This window comes from Dermacentor variabilis, chromosome 7, assembly GCF_050947875.1.
Source record: "Dermacentor variabilis isolate Ectoservices chromosome 7, ASM5094787v1, whole genome shotgun sequence".
In the NCBI taxonomy this organism is placed as follows: domain Eukaryota; kingdom Metazoa; phylum Arthropoda; class Arachnida; order Ixodida; family Ixodidae; genus Dermacentor; species Dermacentor variabilis.
The window spans coordinates 172299241-172318642 of NC_134574.1; the positions used below are offsets into that span (position 1 = coordinate 172299241).

The 19402-nt window shown below is 45.7% G+C and overlaps 1 protein-coding gene across 3 annotated transcripts in view; it reads left to right on the forward strand.

The window, feature by feature from the left end:
* The window catches only part of gek (serine/threonine-protein kinase gek), a 320768-nt gene that overhangs the window by 193035 nt on the left and 108331 nt on the right, over nucleotides 1-19402 (forward strand). For all 3 annotated transcript variants that reach the window (XM_075700310.1, XM_075700309.1, XM_075700311.1), the window contains 3 exons: nucleotides 5853-5994; nucleotides 13536-13579; nucleotides 16165-16270. In XM_075700310.1, the coding sequence (XP_075556425.1) occupies nucleotides 5853-5994; nucleotides 13536-13579; nucleotides 16165-16270 (292 nt within the window). The remainder of the gene's footprint in view (nucleotides 1-5852; nucleotides 5995-13535; nucleotides 13580-16164; nucleotides 16271-19402) is intronic.

Genomic DNA, 19402 nt, shown 5'->3' on the forward strand with positions numbered 1-19402 from the left:
GGTGTATATCGGTAATTATGAGCATGTAAATTACAGAAGTGACAGTTAAACGAGTAGCGAAGTACATTGCCGGTACATTTCTTCTGCGCTCGGCACACACACAGAGCCATCTTGCGGCAAACACAGAAGACCCCTCCCCTCGCAATGTACGGCTCTGCCCCGACAGGTGGCGCGCCACTCGCCCGCTTCTCCCTCGAAGTCTTCTCAGTATCGCCACTTACTTGCCAACCTGTCTCCTGAGATTGCTCTCGAGGTGGCAAACATCATCGCTGTATCTTTGGGTGATGTCTTGTACCAGCAACTGAAGCAAAGTATTTTGGACTGCACCATGGCATGTGAGAGTGCGCGCTTCCAGCACCTGCTCACCCCTGGGGAGCTTGGAGAGCACCGGCCTTCCCAGCTGTTCAACAGCATGCGATGGCTCCTGGTCTCAAGCAACGTTGACGCTAACGGCGCGCTGTTGAAGGAGCTCTTCATGCAGTGCTTGCCGCCGTCCGCCCGCCTTGTCTTGGCCGCTGCAGGAGACTTGGCCTTCGACCGCCTCGCTAAGCTCGCTGGTCGAGTGCACGACGCGGCTTCTTTTGTTGACGCTCTCTCTTCAACACCATAGTCCTCTATCATGGCCCACTAAGAGTCCCGGATTGACCAGCTTGCCATCTCCGTCAATGCCCTTTGGATGTCCTCTCATGACCAGCATTGCTCCTCCTCACACCCCAGCTTGTCCTGTTTGCACTGTCCTCGAAACTCACCTATTTGCTGGTACCATTGCACTTTCCAGCACCATGCCTGCCAGTGCAAGTCCCCATGCCAGTGGTCGGGTAATGCACTGTGACAGCACTGACGGTGGCCTGTGATCTTGCCTTACAGCCTTTTCATTGTCATGGGTCGCTATTCCGGCCGGTGCTTCCTTGCAGACATGGGTGCCGAGGTCAGGGTACTGCCGTCCTCCAAGCGTGGCCGCGCTTGTAAGTCGGCTGGCCCTATGCTCTGTGCAGCAAACTCTACCTCCATTGCCATGAATAGTATACAGTCCCTCACTCTCGATCTTGGCCTGCGGCGCATGTTCTGGTGGGTCTTCATTGCTGACGTCAATCAGCCTATCCTTGGCTTTACTTCTTGACCCACTCCAACCTCGATGTCAGCATGCGCCGTCGTTGCCTGATTGACAGCAAGACGCAACTCTCCATCCCTGGAGTTCTGTCGGCTGTCGCCCCCACTGGCATCCACATGCTTATTCCACCATGCCCGTACGCTTGCATCCTCAAAGACTTTCCTGAGGTGACGAGGCCCTTCCATTTAAATCATCCACCCAAGCACAGTGTTACCCACCACATTGTCATGCGTGGCCCACCCGCCGCAACTTGTCCGTGCTGCCTCTTCGGTGACCAACAGGCGATTGCTTAACGGGAATTCGAGCACATGCTCCAGCTGCGTATTATTCGCCCTTCGTCCAGCAGTTTGGCCTCCCCACTTCATCTGGTGCCCAAGAAAGAACTGGGTGACTGGCGTCTGTGCGGCAAGTAACAGGCACTCAACACTAAGACGGTCCACGATAGCTATCCCCTTCCACACATTCAAGATTTTGCAGGCCACTTGGAACGATGCAAAATCTTTAGTAAAGTAGCCCTCGTCAAGGCCTATAACCAAATCCCCGTTGAGCCTTCCGATATCCCAAAGACAGCCATTACTGCACCTTTCGGCCTGTTTATGTATGTGTGCATGCCCTTTGGGCTACGCAATGCAGCTCAAATGTTCCAAAGATTAATTGCAGAGGTAACGCATGGACTCCTGGCTGTATTTGACTTCATCGATGACATAGTCATCACGACTCCCATCCATGAGATCATGAGCATCACCTCCTGGAACTCTTTCAACGCCTTCAACAATTTGGCCTAGTTGTCAACCCTCAGAAATGAGTCTTTGGGTCTTTCGAGCTCGAGTTCTTTGGTCATCACATCTCGGCACTAGGAATTCGTCCGTTCCTCTCCCACATCCAAGTCATGCAAGACTTCCCAGCACCCACTTCCCTGTGCCAGCTGCGTGAGTTCGTGGGCCTAGTGAATTTCTCCCGGTGCCTTATTCCGCACTGCACTGAGCTTCTGCATGTATTGACTGACGTTCTGCACCCGACCAAGAGCTCCTCATCCGCGATTTCCTGGTCTCCCGAAGCTCAAGCTGCTTTCAGAGCTTCTAAATAAGCTGTCGCCGATTTGGTGCACCTCATCCACTTGAGAAGTAACGTACTTACTCACATCATGGTGGACGCTTCTGGTATGGCCATCGGCACTGTTCTCCAGCAGCAAATCGACTCCAAGTGGTGTCCAGTGGGCTTCTTCTCTTGGAAGCTGCAACCTTCCGAGACTTGCTACAGTGTTTTTGGCTGCATGTGGCTTGCTATCTAAGATACTCCACCATCTAGCGTTTCTGGCACTTCTTGGAGGGCCAGCCATCTTATGTTCTAAGGTTCATAAACCTCTACTGTATGTCTTTCGTACAAACTCTTCCAAGTATGTTGCACGTGAACTTCGTCAACTGGTCTATACGTTGGAGTTCATTATGGATATCCGGCACGTCAAAGGTACTGAAAACGAAGCAGCTGGTGTACTCTCCCGCATCTCCTCTCTCGGCACTTCATCAACTGTGGACTGGGAATGTCTAGCTCGGGTGCAGATGGAAGACGCTAAGCTGCGAGCACTGCATGACCATCCCCATTCCCTACATCTACAACTCGTTTCTCACCCGTTTGTAGCTGGCTCACTCTGGCGTGACATGTCGTGACACCTCTGGCATCACACTTCGCCCCCTCATTCCAGCTGCTTTCCATCATGCAGTGTTCCAATTTCTTCACGACATCTGCCATCTAAGTATCCGAGCCACGCAGCGCCTCATTACACAGCGCTATGTCTGGCCAAGCGTTAACATTGATGTTCGCCAGTGTGCACGTTTGTGCTTCGTGTGCCAGATGGCCAAAGTGACCTGCCACACGAGGACTCCCATGCAGTCTTTCTCGCCACCTGGCTGTTGCTTTGACCACGCCCATCTTGATTTGGTTGGACCACTTCCTCCCTCTCACAATTGCTGGTACATTCTAACAATGATTGACCGCTTCACCCACTGGCCCAAAGCGCATGACCATTCTAGACATTACTAGGGAAACGGTCGCCAAAGCCGTCGTTTCAGCATAGGTTTCCTGCTTCGGCTGCTCCAGCATCGTGACCACTGATTGCAGCCGGCAATTTGACTGTACCCTCTTCACTTCCCTCAACCACCTGCCTGGCGCTAAACACTGCAGTACAGTCGAACCCGACTATATCGAACCCGTTTACATCGAATTATTCTATATATTGAACAATTTCTGGTCACGGTATAGTTACAATGAGTATATATAGCAAAAATTACGCTTACATCGAACAAATATTGCAGTGACTCCCGATATATCGAACGTCAAGCGGCGGAAAAGTGCCCCCAGAAGTTGGCTTTCCCTCGCGGTAACGGGGAAACCCGGCGGCGCGGCTCCATCCAACCGCTCTCCCTACCGTGACTGCGCTGCCTCGGGCTGTTCGGGCGAGCCGTCGACACTCCCCCTGTCGCGCATAGTGAAGTCTATTATCCTCCCTCTTTCTCTATCATCTTTCACTTGCCACTCCCTCTCCCCTGACGACGCTTCGCCGTGCTCCCTCACGGATTGCAGAATCAAGCGTCCTTCCTTTCTTTAGATCACTATCAATCGACACTCCCCAGCAAAAAATGATCCTGGCCCGCCTACAGCGCTTGCTCAGATAGCCAATCAGAGGCTCTTGTGCGCTCTTCGTGCAAGATGGCGAAAGTGCGAGTTGTCTGGCTGCTTCTCTGGTTTATCGTGTTTGCGCCTTGTGGGCCTTCTCCCGCAGTGTTGCCGTGATGAAGCGGCAGAATTCGCCTTTCGTCGTGAAGATCGAAATCACAAATCGCGTCGAATGCGATGTCCCCGCAGCGTGCAAGATTCCGAGGAGCACTCTCAGCACGATTAGGGCTAAAGTGGCCAGACTCGCAACCCGGTGCCCATGGCACCCGACGCGTACGCACGGCCGTGTACGAGGCGTTCTTCATACGTGCTGGTTTCGGCATGCTCGGTGATGACTGTAAATTCTGATGAATGTGACGAAGCCGTTGCCGGTGTTGCCGAAGTTTGGAGCGAGCTGTCAAAATTTCCGGGACATTCGAATCAACGGTGGACGAGTTTGTGAGTGCAGATGATGGTGTCGTGACGACGGTAGAGCCCGGAAACGAAGACTACATCGCCGACATCGTACCGAGCACAAATGAAAGTAGGCACGTTGAGGAAAGCAACTACGGTCCTTTGCCCACATCCTCTGAAGTGATTGGTGCACTCGCATTAGTCCAGTGCTTCTGCGCGAATGCGGAAGCTTGCGGCCTCAGCTGCTCCGACTCCTTAGACAACGTGGGGAAGTGCGTGCGTCGCAGGCAGCGAAATTGCCCAAGCAGAAGAAAATGCAGGACTAATTTATGCAAAACTAAGCTAGTTTCGTCAATAAAGTGATTTTATAAATGGTATGTGCTTTATTCACATCCTATTATTTAGCAGGCTTATATCGAATTATGCTCTATATTGAACTGATAGGCGTTTTTTTGCGGGTTCGATATAGCCGGGTTTGACTGTACCACTGCGTATCATCCCTCTTCCAACAGCATGGTTGAGCGGCTCCACCGCCAGCTCAAGGCTGCCCTCACTGCATGCCTGGATAGGGAGCACTGGGTCAAACCACCTTGCTATGGTGCTTCTCGGCCTGAGCACTGTCCTTCATCATGACCTTGGCTGTTCTAGGGCCGAACTCGTCTATGGTGCACCTCTGCGGCTTCCTGGAGACTTGTCCATTACTTTGAACCCCTCACCCCAGCCTCTTCAGTACCTTCAATGCCTACAGGACTGCATTAAGCAACTGCGCCCCGTTCCGCCTCGATCTTCGGACCACAGCATCTTTGTCCATCCGATCCTTGCGTCGTTGACCGACGTTTTTCTCAGACGAGACACTGTAAAGGCACCTCTTACACGCTCCTACAATTGGCCATACTGTGTCCTCCACAAGATGCTGAAGTAGGCCACCATCCTATTGAATGGTCGCGAAGAGGTAGGCCTCATTAGACCACCTCTAACCAGCCTACCGCGACATGACTCCCACGAAACTCCCCGGAGATGTTGCCGGCGTATCCGCAGATCTGCACACAACCCAGACAGCACGATCTACACTTCGTCTACAAGTACATTTCGCCGTTTCGTCTGGGTGGGGGGCCCTTTAGCGCCCACTGACGTCGCTATGTGTGAGCGCTAAACGTCGGCGTTCTTGGTTGGCACTGCAAAAAGATGACGAAAATAGCACAATCATGTGTCTCTGTCACGTCCCTGTCTTTCTGAATTGCGCTAAAGGCTTTATCATTATGATGAAAATAAAGTTGGGCGGCAAGTGCTCACAGTGTAAGCATGGTACGTGTTAGTTCGTTCTAAAAGCCTGCTACGCTGGTCCTCTGGTCCTGGAACTCCGCTGCAACCTCTTGGTTCGTGACATGTGGTTAGAGCTTGCATAGGATTGTGGGAGTTCTGCAAAATGTTTCGGCGTTAGCCGTAGTTGGGAGTAATTTCTGTTACAGTAAGTTTGTTCAGAGCTGGTGGTGTTGCTGAAGTCTCATGATCTTTTTGGCATGTATTTGATGGTTAAACATGGTGTATCACATTTTGACAAAGTAAGAAGGTGTGCATGATAGTATTCATTTCATTTTTAAGATTTACTACCATGCCTTCACGTTTGCTTCAGTGGTTCCCATGTAGCAGTCCTGTCATGTTCCTTTCTGTCTAGGTTGAAAAATGAGCTGGAGAACCAAGAGATGAAGTTTCGGGAGCTGGAGATCCAACTGCAAACGCGGCATGCCAATGAGCTGGGCACGATTCGTGACCAATTTCGAGAGGCTGATGGGGCCAGGGACGCCCTGCTTAAGGAGGTAAGTTGATTGAGCACTCTTGCTTAGTGCATGTGGTTGCATTAATTCCTTGCTGTCATCGTAGCTGTCCTACTGCATATGCTCATTGGTTGTCAGCCTCTTAAAGTTCTGCAAGAGTACATTTGTCTAGACCAAGTAGTTACAGAGTACCTGAATCGTGAGAATGAAATTTTCAGACAAATGAGAATGGGTTGAAGCACATGTGACAGGCACACCCAAGTCCGTTACGAGCAGTTTACTTGCAAAAGTATATGTCCTTACAAAAGTGTACACTCAGTGCATTTTACCAGTACTGCTATCCTATGGGTCTTATGCCTGGTGGATAACAAAGAAACTTGACAAGAAAAGAGTGACGAAATGAAAAATAATTGTAATGTTGGGAGATGGGAAGACAGACTGTGCGTAATAAAGACTGATTCAGTGTAGCTGATGTTCTAGCTGAGATTGGCAGGAAGAAATAGTGTTGAGTAATGCAGATAACCATTGGTTTATTAGAGTAACAAAATGGAGGCCTAGGGCAATGGAGACAGTCAAGAACTGTGGAGCATTAAGTGATCCTATAAATTTAGGAAATTTACAGGCATAAGATGCAGTCGGCTGACTCAAGACATGGGTGATTGGAGATTTTGCTGGGAGAAGCCTTTGTCCTGCAGTGGACATAAAGTAGACTGACAATGACAGTGACATCGATGTGGGACTTGAACAACATAAACCTATTGGAGATGACACCAGTGTTTATCCGTTTACACTGATCTTTTTTGTGAATTGTGTCTGGGGCGGAAAGCCTTGGATGTGGATTTTCCTTTAGATGTTTATTTATATTATTTACAAATACTGCAGGCCCTCCTCAGGCCCATGCATGAGTGGATAAAATCAAGAAAACATAGTAACAAATACAAAGAATACAAAGAAATGTAAAAAGCAAAGAAACCTAGTGAATATAGAATTAAGTACAGAGTAGTTGTAACGAGCACATAAATGTAATGCATGAAAGACTTTACAGACGGAAATACAAAGCACTGAAGCGTTCACAAACATTAGTTGGCTGTGTGCCAAAAACAACGGCAATATTATCTGTGTTAACAGGGAAATGCAAAATTATTTACGAAATCAACAAACAATTGTGTTGTATTTACGTTAACCACTTCCTCTGGTAACCTTTTCCATAATAAAATAGCGTGGGGAAAGAAGGAATACTGATGTAAGTAGAGGTGACTAAAAGGCTGTTTTACTGTGGTACATTCTATCGAAGCGTCTAAATGGCTCCTTAATGTAATGTTTGCAAGATAATTTAAAATCACCATGATAAAGCTGATAAAAAAAATTTTAATCTGGACACTGTTCTATGCTGAGTGAGTTTTTACAAGTTTGTCCTATTACGAAGGAGGGATACGCTAGAGAGATGCAAATAAGTGGAATAAATGAACCTCATAGCTAAGTTTTCCAACCTTTCAAGTTTTTTGATGAACTATTTGAGGGTTAATCAAAAAACTAAAAATATACCTGACCCATAAATAGCCATGCGCCTATGGTTGTATCTTCATTGTGATCAAGGGACCCGTAAGGGGCCCGAAATGTCTGTTCTTTATTTTTCTTTTGTTCTTGGCGAGTGCATGTTTTTTGGCACCACCAGGGTCGATTTTTTTTGCCATATGCAACCGCCCAGAGTCAATTTTTTTATTGCAGATTCCTAGTTCTTCTCAGGGACTTATTTCGAAAAAAATTTACTGTAATTTTTCTAGAGTGACCGTAAAGTGAGAAAAAAATATTTTGCATTGGTATATATGTACTCTTCATTCATGAATAACATCAATAAAGAAGGAAATAAACTTATAAGAATTAAAAATTTGATGCATTGTTATACACATAGTTCAAGGCTCTGATAATGTGAACACAAGAATATTTCACAAGACTCAAATGTTTCTGCTCTAACACTAGTATGTACATCCATAGCATAATGGAACTGCGTAGGTATGCGTATTCGAGAAAACTGTGGGGTTGTGTGCCCGTCAAAAAAAAGCAAAATGTGTGACAATCTTCATCTTATCGTCAACCAGAGGCAATTAGTTTTCGCGAGTCTCCAAAAAAAAAAGAAAAGAGAAGAAGTAACGGAAACACATGCATGGCAGAATCCTTCCTATGCGCACCCCCGTGAGCACTAAACGAGCGAGAAACAAGTGGTCGTCCTTTGAGCGATTAGTAACGAGATAGCCATCAGTTTTGCAAGTGCAAGAAGCCGAAACCACCTGCGGAACAAAACCCAAACTGCCGCCCGCCTGCCCGCCCGCCTGTGCGCGCGCCAATGCGCGAGTGGTACTATATGGACGCGCGGGAGCAAACTAGCTCTAAAACAAACCATGCAACAAAAACAGAGAGAGAGAGAGGTGCGTGACAAAAATTCCCTGTATTCCCACATAGTGGCAGCACACGACAGAAAAGAAAAAGTTAGGAAATTGGCGTGCTTTTTAAATGTACAGACGGCGCCGTAAATATACGGCACCGACCATTTTTGGACTTGTTCGTGGCGCCGTATATTTATGTCATTGACCCTGAAAAAGTTAAATGCTGTTGATGAGGACTCCAGGTCAAGTCCTCAACTCTAACCTTGGTCTTATCAGAGTTTTATAAGTGGTAAGATTCACTGCGGGTATTGTACGATGCAATCTCTTTTTAAGAATGCCAACTTTTTCAGCGCGTTACTGTAGAGGTTATCCATGTGCAGCTCCCAGCTTAAATTACTCGCGAGTGTAATACCCAACTACTTCACTTGCTCAGCTCTTTGAACATTAGCTTTATTACTGGTATAAATAAATTGTTAATGCTTTCCCTTATTGGTAAATGTAATGTTCACAGTTTTAGAGGTATTGAGCTTCAATCTCCATTTGTCACACCATGCACAAATCAAATGCAGTGTGTCATTTAATCTAATTTCATCATCAGGTTTGTTTATGCTAGTATATAGAACACAATCATCTGAAAACAATTAGATTCTGACAGATGAATGCACTGCAAAGTAAATCATTTACATAAACCAGGAACAACAGGGGCCCAAGCACAGATCCCTGAGGGACTCCCGAGTACACTTCCAAAGTGTCAGTGATGCAACCATTAACGTTTCCTTGAAATTAAAAAGCATGCTATCCAACAAACAATGTTGTGTTCTATACCAACAGTTTTCACTTTGGCTATTAAGTCGTAATGAGGAACAACATCAAATGCCCTGGAAAAGTCCAAAAACACTGCATCAATTTTACCGTTCACATTCATTGTATTTGCGAAGTCGTTGGTTATTTCAGCCAGCTGCGTTGTAGTGCATAGACCAGTCCTGAAGCCATGTTAGTTGTCACTAGGCAGTTGGTGATTTTTTAGATGCAGCATAACAGCCTTACCAATACAGTCGAACCCGGATATATCGAACCCGCATATTTCGAATTATTGGCTATATCGAACACACAGATTACCCCCCTTGAAAATACTATGTAAAAGTATAGGACAATTGCGTAGTATATCGAATTCCATTTTCGTCGGACATTCGATATATCGAACGCCGCGCCGCACCGTGCCCCTGGAAGGTGCGCTTTTCCCAAAGACATTCGTGTCCGGTCCTCAGGGGAAAACATTTCTGCAGTCAGTCAGCAGGCTCCTCCTCTGCACATGCGCGGCCGTCGCCTAGCAACGGAGACGCAGAGCCTTTCCCCCTTTCTTGCGCCCCACCGGCGCGAGCTCTCTCGCTCCTCCTGTGCCGCCGGCGTGTGCAACTCAACAAAGAGAGCGGCATTGAGACGCGGCGACGTTTCCAAGCCACGCTTCCTAGGGAAAGGAAGAGAGAGTGAGGGGTCGGCACGGTCGCTGCCAGAGAGGGCTCAAGAAATGAAGCATAGCAAAGCGGCAATTGCACCCACAGCGCCTTCGACGGCATATTCTGCCGATCTTTTTCCTCGCTCTCTTCTTTCTTTTCCCTTTGTCGTTCCTTTGTAGCAGCGCTGACTGCCGCTCGAATGTTGGTTCTTTATTCTATGAACAGGCTTCGCTCGGACTGCTCCATCTGCACATCGCGTGTTTTCTTGTGTGTACCCGTGTTTCAACGTGCCGTGTGTAGCATGTACGATTGCGGTCATCTGGTGAGCTATGGCATCCGTGGACATAAAAAAGAGGAATAATCTGGACTTTGCAAGAAAGTTTGAGGTAATCTGGCGTGTCGAGAATGGAGAAAAGTCCTCCGTGGCAGACGCATTCGGCATTCTGCGGTGTACTTTAAGTACATTGTTAAAACACGAGCAGGACATCAAGCTTAAAGCAGGTGAGGAAAGTCGCTCGGGAGCGTGTCATGTGCGCCCTGCTGCTTTTGACAAAGTGGAGAAGGCACTGTATACGTGGTTTCTTGAAATCCGAGCAAAAAATATTCCCGTGGATAACCCGATGTTAATCGAAAAGGCCAAATGGTTTGCTACGGCTCTTGGCGAAGAGAACTTTTATAGTGGCACTGGATGGCTGCAATAGTTTAAAACAGCCACGGCATTGTAGGAAAGGCCATTTCAGACGAAAGTGGGGCTGTCAGCAGCCAGGAGATGCAGCAGTGGCTTTCTGAGGAGTGGCCGAAGATCACTGCGAAGTTTTCGCCTGCAGAAATCTTCAATGCAGACGAAACTGGTCTCTTTTGGCAAATGTTGCCGAATAAGACACTCGCTTTTCATGGAACCTCATGTCGCGGCGGTAAAATGAGCAAAGTGCGTGTGTCGGTACTGCTTGCAGCCAACATTGCCGGCTCATGCAAGCTACGGCCATTTGTGATCGGGAAGAGGAAGTCACCGCGCTGCTTCAAGAACTGTAAACAGCTTCCTGTCCGCTACAGCTGTAATAGGAAGGCCTGGATGACATGTCAACTTTTTGTTGAATGGCTGCAGGCTTGGGACGCTGAGTTGGGCAAGTCGGGCCGCCGAGTTTGCCTTCTGGTAGACAACTGTTCGGCCCATCAAACGACTTGCAAGCTGCAGCACATCGAACTGAAGTTTCTCCCGCCGAACACCACAGTGAGACTTCAGCCCCTCGACCAGGGTATCATAAAGGCATTCAAGGTAGGCTATAAGAAGCGACTTATTCAACGGCTCCTCGTAAACCTCTGCATGGGAACCAATCTCAAGATTGACCTGCTCGGCGCGATCCAGATGATTACCAGTGCTTGGGGCGACGTGAAGCAGGCCACACTAGCCAACTGTTTCGGCAAGGCAGACCTTAAAGTGGCCGGAGATGAATGTCCGGAAGCTTTAGATGATGATGAGTGCTTGAAGGACGTGTTTCGCGACTTGTCCAATTTTCTCGGCGCCGTCCCGTCCAAAGTTACTGTTGATGACTTCATCACCGCTGACAGCGAAGTTTAAGCGGTAGCCGACCTCACTGATGAGGACATTGTGGCTGGAATAGCTGGCGCTCAAGACGGCGATTCCAGCGACGACGAGGGCAACTGTGTTTTCGAAGAAACGCGTCCGTGCACAGCCACTGAACTGGCGTCAGCGTTCAGCCTGATTCGGTGCTGTTGAGGTGAAATGGAAGGCACTCGGCTCTCGCACCTGGACAGTCTCGAGAAGATTGAGACTAGTGTTTTCAACTTCATTTCCCAGAGGAAAAAGCAGCCCAAAATTAGTGATTTTTTTTCCGTGAAGTAAAGCGCTTTCATATTGTGTGCACATGCTATGTGATTCGTGGCTGTTCCAATCGGTAAGCCACAACTTTTTATGATCGCGAGTGCTTTTTTGGCCTATATCTGTATATAGAATTTTCGCTATATCGAACTATTTTCCGATCCCCATCGGATTCAATATACCTGGGTTCGACTGTAGTGTGTTCTAGTAACTTACAAGTTGTGGATGCCAAAGAAACTGGCCTATAGTTATTTGATTCCCATGGAGACTCCGACTTATTAATTGGAATCACTCTTACAGAGCACCAGTCATCGGGTATTACACAAGATTCTAAGAACATTATGGAAATTTTATATAAATACTTTGCCGCACCGACCACATATCTATTAAGAAAAATGTTTGATATTCCACTAGGACCTTTAGATTTCTTTCTTTAGATCTAAAGATTTCTTTAGATCAAGAATACATAAAAAGGAGAGAATGTTGGCTTTACTTATAATCATTTGTGGCATCGGGTTACAAAGGGGATACTATGGCAAGTGTGCATGTGATGCCGCCCTCACAAAAGCTTATTGAAAAAATAAATGTGTTGAATTTTGGAGAAATTATACAAGGATCAATAATGCTTGCACCCGATTTCTTTATCTCACTAACAGTTTCTTTACACAGTTTTGCTGTGTTAGCACAGTAACCCACAGATTGGGGCAATTCCACTCTGCACTTTTGAACTGTATCCCAGACATGAAGCTTGCGATTCACTTTTAGCTTATCGAAAACAACAGAAACTTTTGGATCCCTATCCCTTTTTCCAGCAGCAGAGTGCTATAAGTTTCCGTGCAGGTCGCAAACTTCTTTAGAGAAAGAGAAGTCTTCGAATATAGAAATTCAAGTGCCCTTCAACTTGAAGCAGGATGTCAATATTTTATTCTTGTCACTGAAGTTGGCAAGTCTCAGGATGATGGGGCAATGATTCTCCGCATTCTTGGAAAAAATTCTATGGTTAGGTTTCGTAGAATTAATTTCAACACCAAGTCTCTTTTCAAATATTTCTTCATTTACTTCGTGCTCTAGTTCTTTATTCATGGCGTAAAATATGAGTTTGTTCTGACAACTTCTGTTTTCAAGGGCATCAACCTTTGCTGCTGATTCAGAAACTAGTTTGTTCGTACTCCTGCAAGCTTCGTCACTCTCCTCTAACTTTTTCTCAAATTTGTTCATATGGTGCGGTTACTACTTTCTGGTAGTCAATTCTTGTCTGAATATCATTTGACTATTGATTCCACCTGTTCCAAGTTTGAATTCCTTATGACAAGGGTTTCGTTAGTCTTTGTCTGCTCTTTCGAAATTTTCTTAATTAAGCAGCTGACTGCTTGGGTTGCCCTCAGATTCAGACTCGGAAGATGGACCAGGGTTTAGCTATATATCTCTGGACATCAGCAATAGCAACCTGATGACGTACAAACAATCACGCAGCAAACGGAACAAACACTGTGGGCTTGGTAGCACGATCAACGTAACTGAATCGTCTCTAATAGAGGAAACTGAATGTCTGTCTCTAACCTGTACCGTAAGAAACTGGATCAATATCTGTCCGCTAGCAGTTCCACCAAGCCCACTGACATTTGGGTCTTGCATTGCACTGGTTGTCCTGTTTTTCTCTCAACTTAACCCTGATGTTTAAAAAAATAATAAGATTAATGTCTTATTTTAAGTAAGAACAACTTCATATTTCAGTTCTTGCATAGGTTCTGTAGCTGTTGTTGCTCCTGGTAGCCCATTTTTTAATTTTTCACAACACCAGCTACGAAATAGGGGAAAGTGCTATATCATTCAACAAAGGTCGCGCTTCAACCACAATAAAAATATTTGAAAGTAATATAATATATTTTCATATTCCTGCAGGTGATGTTACTAAAAGAGAAGAGCGAGAAATCTCGTGTCGAAAGGTAAATTATCTTTTTCATACTTTTTGGAGCTGAAGTATGTTTCTGGATTAATTCTGCGATTGCTCATTGAGTGAATATTAGAGTGAAAGTGAGGACCACACAGAAAATGCAAACATATTAGTATGTGCATTTAGGGGATTATGAAGAAAGTCATTGATGAATTCGTTAATGGATGACCAATTTTTGAAGGATTGCATGCATGTTTTTTTGTAGTTGAAATATATATACAACTGAGTTGAGCTTTTTAGCTGAGCCTTTAGCCTGACTACTAGTCATGTATTTTGTGCACGAGCACTAACCCAAGCTCATAAAAGTTTTGTGAAATAGCATCTAGGCTACGTAGAAAGAAAGAAAAAAAAATCGGCACAATGAGTTTCATATACACACCTGCTGTGGTTGCTTAGTGGCTATGTTATTGGGCTGCTAAGCACGAGGTCGCGGGATCGAATCCCTGCCACAGCAGCCGCATTTCGATGAGGGTGCAATGCGAAAGCACCCGTGCACGTAAAAGAACCCCTGGTGGTCCAAATTTCCGGAGTCCCCCACTACGGTGTGCCTCATAATCTGATCAGGGCTTTGGCACGTAAAACCCCATAAATTTTTTTAAGCTTCGCATGCACACATGTGCCCTCGAGAATTCAAAGGCATGTACCGTATTTTTGTGCGTATAACCTACCACCGCATATAATCTGCACTCCCAATTACAACAGCCCGGAAAGAAAGAAAGAAAGAAAAAAAAAGAGAGATATCCCTGTGTATAACCTGTGGACGTAACTGTATACAACACTGCTCAAATCTTAACAAAATCAGTTTTCATTCGTGGATGCACTACGTTTATGTTGTAGCCTTTGGCGGTGCTGACAAAGCTGGATTCACTTGCCAGATGTTATCACCGACGAATCAGTCACATGATATCTGACGTGAATCGTATCACTTTGCGGCTAGCACTGGTATGACAGCGGAAGACAACATTAACGGAGAAGCCCTCGCATTGGCAATGGCGACAGAGCTAACGTGACCGAGGCGAAAATCCCAATGGCGATTTGGCTCACCGCTGTATCCCGAAGCACTTCGCGCAGACTGAGGGAGTGCCGTGGGAACAGGTGACGTACGAGTTTGCCGCTGCCACGTGAGCTATTCACTGACTACTAAACGCAAAATAGCAACCTGTAAAGCGGAGGAGAATGGGCAAATGGGAAAGAGGGGAGGAGGGAGCTTCAACACGCAGGGGTGGAGATGAGGTGGGGTTCCCTAGGAGAGAACCAAACTGAATGGCGAAGAACCTTGCCTTGAGGTGTGGCTTTACGGCAGTGTTGCGTGCGCTGCCGTGAAGCCACACTTTATGGTGAAATTCGCATAAAGTTTGCAATCCCACTTTCCTGTTACTTTTCTTGAAATTTTGGTGCGGGCTGGTGCACGTAAAAATGTGGTATGACATATGACATACATAAAATTGTAGTATCACTGCAGTACAAGTTACTATGTGGAACAAAAATATGTTTTATGGGTAAACAATGTAAAGTGCCCTATGTCACTGATGAAAAATTTGTATATTTTACCTGACTTTTTAGCGAAATATCCAAATAAGCATGACTAAACTTCTGGAATTTCCGAGTGGGTATTTCCTACTGTAGTGAAGCCTTGGTAAATTAGAAGGAATTGAAAAGCAAAACGCTTATGGCAGCAGCAACTTGATGATGATGAATTCTGGGGTTTTACGTGCGAAAACCACAATTTGATTATTAGGCACGCCATAGTGGGGGACTCCAGATTAATTTGAACCACCAGGGCATCTTTAACGTGCCCCTAATGTACAGGATGCGTGTGTTTTTGCATTTCTCCCCAAATGAAATGCGGCCGCAGTGGCTAGGATTTGACCCCGCGACCTTGTGCTTAGCAGTGCAACACCATAGCCACTAAGCCACTGCGGCGGGTAAAAGCAACTTGGAATTCCCATACCAGCTCGCCTGTGATGGCATCATAGATTTTGGTAGCGTCTTGTTGGAGCTAGTTAATTGCTTGTAAAAAAAAAAAATGCTACACAAAATTCTCTAGGAGGGACAAAAATGCACCAAAATGCCATGAAATTTCTAACTTCGCTCTAATGTCATAGGCACCGAAGTTTTGTGATAAAATTAAAGAAAAAAATTTGATGTTCGTATTTAAAGCCTACCTAATGCAATAGCATTGTACAGGACAGTCCCAGCCTCCATTTGTGATGATCTGGAATATCTGATGGGTCAATCCTGGAAGCAGTTCAACCATATGTATCAGCGGGCCAGTCCTGATAATGCTTATCACATTACCAGTTGCTCAGGCATTGTGTTAGGGCCTGCAAGGTTTTTTTCTTCACGGAAACTCAAATAAAATTTTGAAAATCTATGCACTAGTATAACTTATTTGATATTTGTCTTTCATTTCCAGTTAGAGTGGTTAACAAAGCTCTCAAACACAATGCTTAGAGTAAGGATGAAATTAATTAAATTACACCTTTGACATGTGGACAGGATGAGTGCACGACAGATCTTTTTTTTTTCACTTGTCAAGTGTTTCTCACTATTTTTAATCAGGCAATCTTCTTTCAGTGCCATTGAGAACCAGGAGACCTTAGCAGAGATTAAGAAAGCGCACGAGCGAGAGAAGGCACTGCTTCGCGAGGAAGTCCACAAGCTCAACGAAGAAAGAGAAAGGGTAAGTCTCGTGTCTTCATAGAGGAACACTTGTGCTTACCTTGAAATTGACGTTCACATCACTTTATTCAGTAGTGGCTGAACAAGGTCGCTGACGAAAGCAAGTCTCCTTCATCAATACATTGTCTCCAGTTCTTCCTTTTTTGGCCACTGTTTATCGCTCCACCTTCCTGCGAACCTCTTACCTTGTTTGGATGACACTATATTGCTGGTGAATTTCAATGGCCGCTTCAGAGCAGCTGACCGACTCTGTGTGCGAGCACCTCTTTTTGACATAGAGCAACGCTGCCTAATCTGTGATTTGAACACACTCCTCGGCACCGCAGCATAGCATCAGAGCGGAAGGGCTCTACCAAGTCCAGGGTTGCCCAGCATACCGTACATGTGATCATCCGATTCTACTTTTACCTGCCAGATCAAGCAAAACAATCTGTTGAATGCCCACTCGTAAGCGGCAGCTTCAGTGTCAATGTCTGTGTCCATTTTGTCGTAAGTATCATAACTTGAAATATCCGAATCTCAGCTATCACTATGGAGCAGCAAAAGGAATGCCATATGCTGCAACTAGTCAACCATGGCATTCACCATTACCACGAAAGCCACGACTACCGTGGTGCCACCAAGCATGAGGAGCTGTAAAACAAAGAGAAAGCCCGCCTGAAGGAAATAAGTCGCACAGAATTCTGGTCCACTCCCGTGTTTTCACAGAGCACCTTTGGCTGCTCCACAGAGTGGTCGTGGCTCGTAAACTGCTCTCGATTTCTTAGTAGAGACGACATCTAGCGCCCTCAATCTCTCATTGGAATGCACTTGTTCAATAAAGAGTAGAAAAAGCTTCTCCGACTCTGTCATTAAAGTTCACCGCGAATCTCAAAGAGGATTTAACAAGTTGACCATCGGGGCCATTAACCGTTGTGGCTAAAATTTTGGCTTACGAAAAAATATTGTTATGTGGCATTTGCGCACAAGCACTGCAATGGTGCCTTGAGCGCGAAGAATATGAGGTGGTCAGAAAGTGTGCCATGAGTTTGCAGTCGGCTTGGCTGCTTTATCCCATTGTATGTATTATGTACAGTTAAACCTTGGTATGACGAACTTGTTGATATAACGAAGTATATAGCTTTTCATAACCTCTTGCCCATAAAACACCATGTATTTAGAACCTCAATATAACGAAGTGTGTTTGTATGCTATTTCAATATAACGAAATTTTACTGCCACCGTAAAGGAATGCCGAGACAATAAATGGAAACTTCCGCGGACGTAGATGGTCAAATGATTGAATTATAAGCAGCACTTACAAATGCACCTCTCAAATCGTGCGCTGCCGATTGACCGACCGCCGAAGTGGACCTGCATCATGTTCCGTATAAAGTCCAAAATTAAGTCCAAGTCCGTGTTCCGTATAGAGACTGTGTGCTTTAGGTGCGAGGGAAAGTGTGCGAGACTGAGATAGTGGCTTCACGAGTGATGCCTTCCCGCACAAGCAAAGGGAATGAGAGGGAAGGGAGCGAGTTCGCGGTAACATGATCAATTGTGCACGAGGAGGCAGGGGGGAGGGGGCGGAGTGTGGGGTAAGTTGGCGCGCGTCTCGGTCGTGGCTGCGCATAGCTGCAAGCGTGCCTGAGCGCATACGCAGCCACGCACCTTGCTTTAGAGGTAATCTGCCGTGTGTGCAAAGAGTGAGCCTGCTGAGAGGGCGGGGCACCATGCAAGCTGTCTTCCTTTGCGTTTAGTATGGGAAGGTGCGTAATCTCGAGTTTCTGTGACCCGTTGGAGTGAGAGGCAGACGAAGCATTCACTCCTCGCTGCTGGCGCTTCTCCTGATACCGTCGTCCCAGTGTGGGCGATGCTATCAGCTGCGGGGGCAGAGTGCACGCGAAAGCATGGCTGGCTTCGCTTGATTTGTACTGCCGATGTGAAGATATTGTCACGTGGTAGTGACGTGTAAAGAACACAGTAGCAATACTGTGAAAGGCAAAACTAACTATTGTTGAGCAAACCTGTGCCCACAAAACAGGCTACACTTAAAGAATGACTACAGCGGCAAACACAGTCGGCGATTGGCAAAATCTGATCAACGGGTTAAGTGCGTCAGCTTTTATACATCAGTCGTCGAATGTTCCAGAATAATCGCTGGGACCCATGTGTCTTCCACATAGTTCTACATTATTCGTGTTGCGCATACATGCAATCCGATTAGACAAGGTTCGATCACAGATAGTGGATGGAACCATCGATAACATTCCAGAAACTTCCAATACATGCAGGCGCGTCCTGCGCTGTGCGATAACATTTGTTAGGTAGTGTAACGTGGTCAGCCGATAAAGATACACAAGTACACGTGTCAATATCGTCGACGTACGTGGCATGAAACCGTATCATTCGTTGCTGGCTCCCAAATTTATCAAAATGAATTCTTTTCTCATCCAAATTTGCTGTTTTCGATTGCCCAGTAATTCAAAAAATTCTGCGGCCCCATTTCGTGTAAGAAAAATCTATCACCATCTGTACTTATTTGCATAAAATTGTGAGCTTCAATACAACGAAATTTCAATATAACGAAGCAAATTGCTGATTTTATCAATTTCGTTATATCGAAGTTTAACTGTATGTACACACTATTGCATTTCCTTGATGTACGCATTATCCCCGTATCAATATAGATACGAGGAATTGCAAAAGGAAGGTGGCAGGCTCAGTGTTAGCTTCTGTAGGAAGTGTTTCGCTTGAAAGGAGAAGTTATAATTAAACAATAATTGTAGAGCCTTTGGACTAACGAGGCTTTTAAAAAAATTTGTACACACTTCTGTGCACTCCCTTTTAGCACAAATTCTTTAGAAATTTGAACAGTTATATTTTTATGATTTCAGCTGAACATCTGGCATACTTCTGACCGGTTTTAAGGTCCCTCAGTATTATCCTAAAGGTAGTCAGCCCTCTGTCACTTAATTTGTCAGTAAGGTTGTCCGTATCGAAGTTTTGTCATATTAATGTTAATTTTACCAGAGTTCTGTGATAGGTATAAGTTAAGGTAATATAATAAACGAATATCAGTGCAATACTGGAAACTAATATACTTTATTGAAAGATACTTTTTGTGAGTTTTGAATAGCCCAGAACACTGCACTCT